The 8,492-nt window shown below is 41.5% G+C and overlaps 2 protein-coding genes across 2 annotated transcripts in view; one reads left to right on the top strand and one right to left on the bottom strand.

The window, feature by feature from the left end:
• Positions 1 to 380: 380 nt before the first annotated feature.
• On the bottom strand, positions 381 to 3,649 carry METTL18 (methyltransferase 18, RPL3 N3(tau)-histidine). The gene is made up of 2 exons (XM_082860938.1): positions 3,566 to 3,649; positions 381 to 2,317 (listed from the first exon to the last, which is right to left on the bottom strand). Exon 2 carries the CDS (start codon positions 2,106 to 2,108, stop codon positions 987 to 989), a length of 1,122 nt encoding a protein of 373 aa, XP_082717064.1. The 5' UTR covers positions 2,109 to 2,317; positions 3,566 to 3,649; the 3' UTR covers positions 381 to 986.
• A 128-nt stretch (positions 3,650 to 3,777) lies between these two features.
• The window catches only part of FIRRM (FIGNL1 interacting regulator of recombination and mitosis), a 44,959-nt gene continuing 40,244 nt past the window's right edge, over positions 3,778 to 8,492 (top strand). Inside the window, exons 1-2 of the mRNA XM_082857369.1 lie at positions 3,778 to 3,941; positions 7,747 to 7,786. Coding sequence (XP_082713495.1) covers positions 3,831 to 3,941; positions 7,747 to 7,786 — 151 coding nt within the window. The 5' untranslated portion in view covers positions 3,778 to 3,830. The remainder of the gene's footprint in view (positions 3,942 to 7,746; positions 7,787 to 8,492) is intronic.

Raw genomic sequence — 8,492 nt, 5'->3', positions numbered from 1 at the left:
TTATTAAAATGGGGATGATATATACTTTATGAGGTTATAAATATTAAGCAAGATATATACAAAGTGCCTAGTTAACAGATGTCCAGTAAATATCACATTTCATTGAATCCAAGTCGTACCATTATTTTAGGTACCTTCAAGAAGGAAAAAAATACTGCCAGTTGTACAATAATTATTAGACAGTAAGGTAGACCCCAATTTTAGATATGTTAAGTGTGAACATTTTTGCATTAGAATCAAAATACTTTTTCTCCCCTTCTTTGCCCTACTTAACTAGTGAAGAGTCTTTACTCCCCAGAATCTGGAATTCTGTTTCCTATTCTTTTTCCTCCTACCAAGACCCTAGGGTCTCCTTCTTCCTTGGCTAAAAAGGGCTACAAGCACTGTAAGTTTTCTGTACCATCTTTATATTCTCTATCATGATTCCCCTTATTTCTTCCATCTTAATGTTGAATTCAACTGCTCAGCATTCTAATTCTTATTATACAAGATAAATGAATATAAAAATAAAGCAAAACAAAAACTTCTTCCTAGTTACCCAAGGCCTTCAATCTAATATTTAGATTCAGAATCATTTAGTGATGCATATGTATGCCTTTAGAATTAACAGCATGGTGATCGATCAGGCACTTCATGTGAACAGAAACTGACAAAGACTGGGAAGAAATTCAAACTTGAGGTAAAAAATGGCAGATTTTCCTGGGAACAAATTTATATGCTAAAGGTGGTAGAAAGGTGAAATTGAATGAAAGTTGAGAACAGAAAACTTTCCCACAAAATGATTTCCTAGGAGCTCTTTTCAAATGCTGAGGAGCACTATTTTTTCAGTCTCACTTAGCAAGTACAATGTCGCTAATATAGTTGGTCTCTTATCTGGATAAACAAAACTAAATATCATAATTTCAGAAAAAAATAACAGCAAAGCAGAAATCGAACATTCAAGTTTTGGTTATTTTGTTTATTTCACTTAGGACACTCAGTGGGCATTAACTGGGGTACTTAAAATTCATCTCAATTAGGAATCTCTTTAGTCCTTCATCAATTATTTCGAGTGTTCTCATCTCAAATACATTCCTGTCTTCAACAAACTTCTGAAAGAGATGAGTACCTCCACCCACACCAAAATAATGTGCTTTGCTGGCCAAAAGCACCCGTCCATTTTTATCTAACAATCTAAGGAATGTTTGGTGCAGAGGACCATAATAACCTGGATTGTAAATGGTTTCTGAGGTAAGAATGAGATCATATTTTTCAAAACGTTCTTCACTGCTTAGTAAAAGCTTACAAAACTCAGACCACTCCCCAGAAAAGAACCGGAATTTACATAGTTCTTGTGCTACTTTTGATTTCCTGAACCTTTTCACATCTGCTTCGTTTACATCATTTTCTTCATCTTCCAAAGTGGAGTTAGCCACTACATTAGGTAAGGTTACTTCATCAATCACCACACTGTTATAATCTTGAAAATGAATTTCTTTGGCGCCTCCCTTGAATGCCATTATACCCAGCAACCCTGATCCACAACCAAGATCCAACACTTTTTTCCCAGCAAATTTCACTTTGGCCTTTGTAAAATATGCCAGGAGGTCAAAAGTACATTCCCAGATTTTTAAACCTCCTTCATAAACACCTGTAATCAGATCAGAGTGAGCAGAAAAGCTTTTTGAAATGATGTTTTCTCCAGGGAAGTTCTCTTTCAACAAGATGGTTTTCACTACTGATATGTTCGTATGCTGGAGACCTGGTAATGTTTCTATGACTTTATTTTCTAACACTTTCTTTAAATCTTTAGGCATAGCATGCTCTTTGGCAACTCTAAAGCAGGGCTGTTTTTCACGTGGCTCCAAGCTACTTGAACTGTTAGCTGCATTGAGTGAGCTGTCTGTGTCTTGAGAGGGACCTGCATTTCCTGCTGACTTATGCTCCCACAAATGATCCTGAAGCAGGTCAAACTGTTCTGTAGAACGTTTTTTGTCTCTATGTGTACCTTTTTGTCTTTCTGAGACTGAAGACTCTTCTGAGGAATCTAGGGCCAAAGCTCCATCTCCAAGGGATGTTAATTCATCTTCCAGATGGTCTTCTATAGTGAAATTAAATTGAAAAGTCATTCTCTCAGAAAATGCACGCAATCGTTAAACTCAAAGGAAGATTCTTCAACTTCTGGATAGAACTGATGACACACACGTAAACCTGCTTCAATTATTCTGTTAGTTTTGCTGGAGATCCATTTCTCTTTAGCTGCTTATAAACAGTTACAATATTCAGAGATATTTCCAAATGACTTTTAAGAGGTCTTTGCTCTTTTTTCAATGTAGCTCTGGAGAAAAAAAAAAAGAAAATTGTTATTAAAAAGCAAAATGACACATTTTACGTAAATGTAATATTAAACAGTCCCCTGCTCCACCCCCAGCAGCTGCCTTTTCTATGAAAGCGGTGGAGGGACAGGGAGATAAAGAGACTTGGAAACACACACAAACCCTTCAGGTTTCAAAAGCTGCAGAAGAGGGCTTCCCTGGTGGCACAGAGCTTGAGAATCTGCCTGCTAATGCAGGGGACACGGGTTTGAGCCCTGGTCTGGGGGGATCCCACGTGCCGCGGAGCAACTAGGCCCGTGAGCCACAAGTACTGAGCCTGCGCTCCGCAACAGGAGAAGCCACGATAGTGAGAGGCCCGCGTACCGCGATGAAGAGTGGCCCCCGCTTGCCACAACTAGAGAAAGCCCTCGCACAGAAACGAAGACCCAACACAGCAAAAATAAATTAATTAATTAATAAACTCCTACCCCCGACATCTTAAAAAAAAAAGCTGGAGAAGAGAATAAACCGTAAAAACAAACAAAATAACAGCAGCAGCAACAACTAGAAATAAGGTAAAGTCCAAAATTCTCAGGCAGGAAATGACAAGCCTAGCTATTTAGTGTGTTTCATCTGTCACGACCCTGCTCAAACATATTAACCTCCTAAACTGCCAGAATCTCTTCAATCTGTTACCGTTTCAAGTAACAGGACTTCAAGATTGTATTTTGATAAATGAACATCCCTTTAAAAACAGGAACAGGTATGCTCTGATGTGTGTAAATTCATTCAGATGACCTCACTGCAAACATTTCGTGGAGACCTGCAGCTCTAAGTGTACTGGGAGTGAGGTAACTGTGGAGTAATTAGTAAAGATTAGCTTGACACAGAATAAGGGCACTGAACTGTGCGGGGAGATCCGTAGAAAATGGAAGCAACTTAATAAAGAGACTCTTCTCTGTATCTACTGGCTAGACACTTAAAATATACCGTCTACTTCAATTTGCACAACAGTTCTGGCAGGTGGGTCTTTATCCCCATTACATAGGATGTACAGAGTAGGGTCAACACATTAAATGGGTAGGAAGGCGCCTGTTTCTATCCCACTTCACAGCGGGGCTTGGAGTCATTTCTGGCTGTAAGTCCCAGGTCAAACCCGACACCAGATGTGCAACCTCAAAGCCCCAAGGGACGGAGTGTAGCAAATCTGTGGACTCCCGGCCCTCACCTCCCCCAAAGCGTCTCAAAAGCAACGTTACAGCGATCCAGACCTGTGGACGCTAGCTCCCCGGCAGCTTCCCAGCTCCAGAGTAATCCGGCCAGAGCCTCCCGACTGAAAGCGCGCACCAGTGAGTCGAGGCCTCCGCGGGCCAGACAAGCCCGGCTTTATTCCCAGTGGTGTGGGGCCCAGGCTCACTAAGGAAAGCGGCGCCCTTCCTCTCTATGGTTTTGGCTCGCAAGGCCTGCCGGGACGGTGGGAGTTTCCGGTCTTGGCTCCGGCGGGAGTGTTTCGAAGCTTTGGTCTTGGGCGAAAGCATGTCTCAGGAACGCGCTGTTCCGGCGAGCGCGGTTCCCCTGGAAGAATTAAGTAGCTGGCCGGAGGAGCTGTGCCGCCGGGAACTGCCATCTGTCCTGCCTCGGCTCCTTATATCCTTCATTGTCACTTCCACCTAGAGAGGGGTGTGGGGCCTGTCTCCAACCTTCTCTCCTGTCTCATCACACCCGCTGCAGGGCCGTGTTGGGTTCCTGCGGCTTCAACCCTCTCCTTTCTCTGTTGATGAGCGAGATGAGTAAGCGAGGGAAGGAAGGGCGAGCGAGAGCCGTGGGTGCCGAGACCGAAGGCATGCCTGGCTTTGGCATCCGAAGGGCTTGCAGAGGTGTTCTGCCAGTGGTTTTGGCAGTGGATGTGGTGTTTTCTGCCATTTCTCTGGGCCTCTGAGTTGCTCTGTACGTGCAGTTAAGCGTGAGTACTTTTCCATGGGGCGGCGGGAGCGGGGAGAGGCAAGGACTCAGACTTGAGCTGTAAGGTGAGCTGACTGGATGAAGTAGAGAGAGCGAGGTACTCTGAGCTCTCATCTCTAAAATGGGTGGTGAAAATGAATACCTTCCTCACTATTTTGAGAATCTAAAGGACGTAGTTCTGACATGGTGCCAAGTCTGTAAAAGATGTTCAGTAAATACAAATGTTCTTCCCCTCCCCTTTTTGAACCTCTTTCGGTTTATTGCTGGTGAGAAGGAGTTGCTAATTGGCTTTCATCTGCTGGGTGTGAGGTACTTAACGTCTCCGTTGTCCAGATGCAGGTCATTTAGTAGTCGAATCTTTTTTTGGTTGTAAATGTACCTGGAGTCCTAGCCCTTCATGTTAAAGGGTAATTTTTTTTTTTAACAGCTTTGAGCACATAAAACTACACTCGAAAGAAAAAAAAGACCTTCACTTGAGAGAGTCTGAACACTGCAAAAATAATTTTTTACAGCTAAAGCCAAATATAAATATTATGGTCACATAGAAATCATTCACCTGGCCATTGGCAGGTGGTCCCACTTAGGTACCAAAGCGCTTTCTTAGTTATCGTGTAGACATGGAACTGCTGTCCTCAAGGATTTTTGTTTTTGGTAACAAAAAGCCATCCTCCTCCTCAAAAAATTTTACTAGGTACAGAATATTATATGTACCAGGCAGTGTTAGGCTTCGGGGGAACAAAGATAAGAAACACGGTTCCTCTTTTTCTTCTCAAGCTTATAGGGGGATTTCAATAATTGAAAGTCAAGCTTGTTTATTTATTTATTTTTATTATTATTATTATTTTTTGCGGTACGCGGGCCTCTCACTGTTGTGGTCTCTCCCGTTGCGGAGCACGGGCTCCGGACGCGCAGGCTCAGCGGCCATGGCTCACAGGCCCAGCCGCTCCGCGGCATGTGGGATCTTCCCGGACCAGGGCACGAACCCGTGTCCCCTGCATCATCAGGCGGACTCTCAACCACTGCGCCACCAGGGAAGCCCTATTTTTTTTATTTTTTATAAATTTATTTATGTTTGGCTGCGTTTGGTCTTCGTTGCACATGGGCTTTCTCTAGTTGCCGCGAGTGGGCGCTACTCTTTTTTTTTTTTATAAATTTATTTATTTTTGGCTGTGTTGGGTCTTTGTTGCTGCGCACGGGCTTTCTCTACTTGTGGCAAGTGGGGGCTGCTCTTCATTGCGGTGCACGGGCTTCTCATTGCGGTGGCTTCTCGTTGCGGAGCACGGGCTCTAGGCGCACGGGCTTCAGTAGTTGTGGCACGTGGGCTCAGCAGTTGTGGCTCGCGGGCTCTAGAGCGCAGACTCAGTAGTTGTGGCACACGGGCTTAGTTGCTCCGTGGCGTGTGGGATCTTCCCGGACCAGGGCTCGAACCTGTGTCCCCTGCATTGGCAGGTGGATTCTTAACCACTGCACCACCAGGGAATTCCCAAGCTTGTTTATTTACATTTAAAAAAAAATCAACATTCTCACCTGGTTTTGCATCTCAAACTTAAAATTCAAAAGAACCCAAACCTGTTCTTCCCGCCAGTCTTCTTCATCTAAATAAACGGTTTTACAAGCCAAAACCTTCAGTCCTCTCTCTCTCACATCCAATCAGCAAGTCCTTTTGTTTCTGACCTAGACTATATCTTGAATCCAAATGCTTATCTCCATCCTGGTTGCTACCACTCTTTCAAACCCCCATAACCTCTCACCTGAACTATATTGTTAATAGCTCCCTTGCTTCTACTCACGTCCTCTTATAATCCATTCTCCAAAAAAAGTTCACAAAAAAGTGAAAAACATGTTGTTTACTTTTTAAAGCACTCCCTCCACCCCAGTGGCTTCTTAACAAATTAGGAATAAAATCTAAACTTTTACCTTCAAGGCTCCTCATGTTCTAAGCCTTTTCCTCGCTTACCTAGCTCACTACACTCTGTCCACATATACATGAAGCTCACCTACCTCAGGATCTTCATTTTTGCTGATCCTTCAGCGTAGTTTGTTCTTCTCTCAGCCTTTTGTCTATCTCATTATTCAGATCTCAGCTCAGATGTCACGCCAGCAAGCCATTTTCAGTGTCCTCAGTCTTAGGTGGTTCTCCCAAACCCAGTCTGTAATACTTATCTCATTGCCCTGTTCAGTTTTCTAAAGAGCAGAAGCAACCTTAATGGAAATTATCTTGTTTACTTTGGTTTCTTTTTACTTTTCCTCACTGTACTGTAAAGTTCATAAAGGCAGGAATTTTGTTTTCTCCAGCACCTAGAATAGTACCTGGCACATAGTAAGCATTCAGTGAAGGGCTAAAAGATATTGTCATGTTTTAAAACTGCCTGAAAATCTCATTAGATAAATTTTTTTTCAGCTTTTGATTTTACTTCAGCACTTTTTCTACAAATGAGAGAAATTTTCAGTAACTCCATCACCCAAACATAATTATTTTCATGTTTTGCATTTCACACGTTATTTTCCAGTCTTTCTTTTTTTCGGGGGGGGGGGGGGGCGTGCCGCTCGGCCTGCGGGATCTTAGTCCCCCGACCAGGGATCAAACTTGTGCCCCCTGCAGTGGAAGCGCGGAGTCTTAACCACTGGACCGCCAGGGAAGTCCCTTATTTTCCAGTCTTTACCTGCATGTCTGCATAATTATAACTTATGTTTAATTTTGGAAGAGGCTAGAATTTTTTTGACCTTTACTGAAATTGATCCACGATGCAAATTCTACCCTACTGAACTAAAATGAGTTAATGACTATATTTCATTTTGATTGCTGCTGTAAGATGTATATGCAAAGTAAGATTTCAGAAAAAGAATCAATTCCTGTATTACTGTGACAGAGTTATGGCTTATTCATTTTTCTTATTGACACATACTTTAATAATTTGTATATTATTTTTACAGGAAAACATTTCTAACAATTATTCTGAATGGTAGAAAAGTGTATAGTTTATAATGTGATTACCATTAACGTTTGTAATGAACATAGCATAATTTATTATGACGTATTTGTAAGCTTCTATGTGCAGAAGAGTTTCTGTCTGATAAGGTGGTAAGATAGATATGCTAGTAACATGAAAAGATAAAAGTTGATCAGTGACTTAAGACAGGTGCAAATAAAGTACTATAGAAGTGCTGAGGAGGAAGAAATTTCTGTTTCAGAAACCAGAAACCCATGGATCATTATAGACTGTTTCTCATCTGTCAGAAATAAGTCATAACTACACATAATTTGAAAAGATAAGTTTATCCCTGAGCGATTTTGAAAACATTTCCTTAAAGTATTTTCATTATACCTAGTAAGCATTACATTTTTTACAGCAAAATTAAGCCAGTAATTTGAGTCTAATTTCAATCTCTTACTGATCATTGCTTAAACTTCAAGAAGGGTCCTTTTAAAATCTGTTCTCAGTAGTGAATATCTTACTACTGATACTAGTATCTTCCTTAATTTTTTTACTCTATGTATCAGCATTCTGACAGTTGGCTTGAGCATATTCGTAAGTAAAATTATCTTAATTGTACGATTACTTTGATGTCTTTAAGGCCTGAGTCCCACATATCCCAGTTTCGTATTCCCTTTAAATTTAAATATAGTTTTGTATACCCTTTAAGTTTATTCTTCCTATTGTAGCATTACAGCCTTTGTAATCTTCAGTTACTTAAAATGACCAAATTACTTCAAATTACAGTACTTAAAGTTTTAAATTCCATTTTGGATAGATACCAAAAGTGTTCTGTTTGATAATGTGTGTATAAGCACATTGTAAATTTTATTTTATTTTATTATTATTATTTTTTTGCGGTATGCGGGCCTCTCACTGTTGTGGCCTCTCCCATTGCAGAGTACAGGCTCGGGACGCGCAGGCTCAGCGGCCATGGCTCACGGGCCTAGCCGCTCCGCGGCATGTGGGATCTTCCCGGACCGGGGCACGAACCTGTGTCCCCTGCATCATCAGGCGGACTCTCAACCACTGTGCCACCAGGGAAGCCCCACATTGTAAATTTTAAATGTTAGTTGTTAAACTGGTTAGACCAATATAAAACATAATTTGCAGTCTACTTAATAACTTTCAGCCTCTTAACACGTTTAGTGTCAATTAGAAAATACTTTCTAAGTTACAAAAGGCTGATTGTTTAGGCATGACAAATTTGTCATTTGGAAAAGTTGACTTTCTTCATCTGTCTTCATTAATCTTACTTGAC

This window comes from Leucopleurus acutus (assembly GCF_964270905.1).
Source record: "Leucopleurus acutus genome assembly, chromosome: 2".
NCBI lineage: Eukaryota > Metazoa > Chordata > Mammalia > Artiodactyla > Delphinidae > Leucopleurus > Leucopleurus acutus.
Note: the sequence above shows the minus strand (reverse complement) of the source record. Positions and strands in the feature narration are given on the sequence as shown.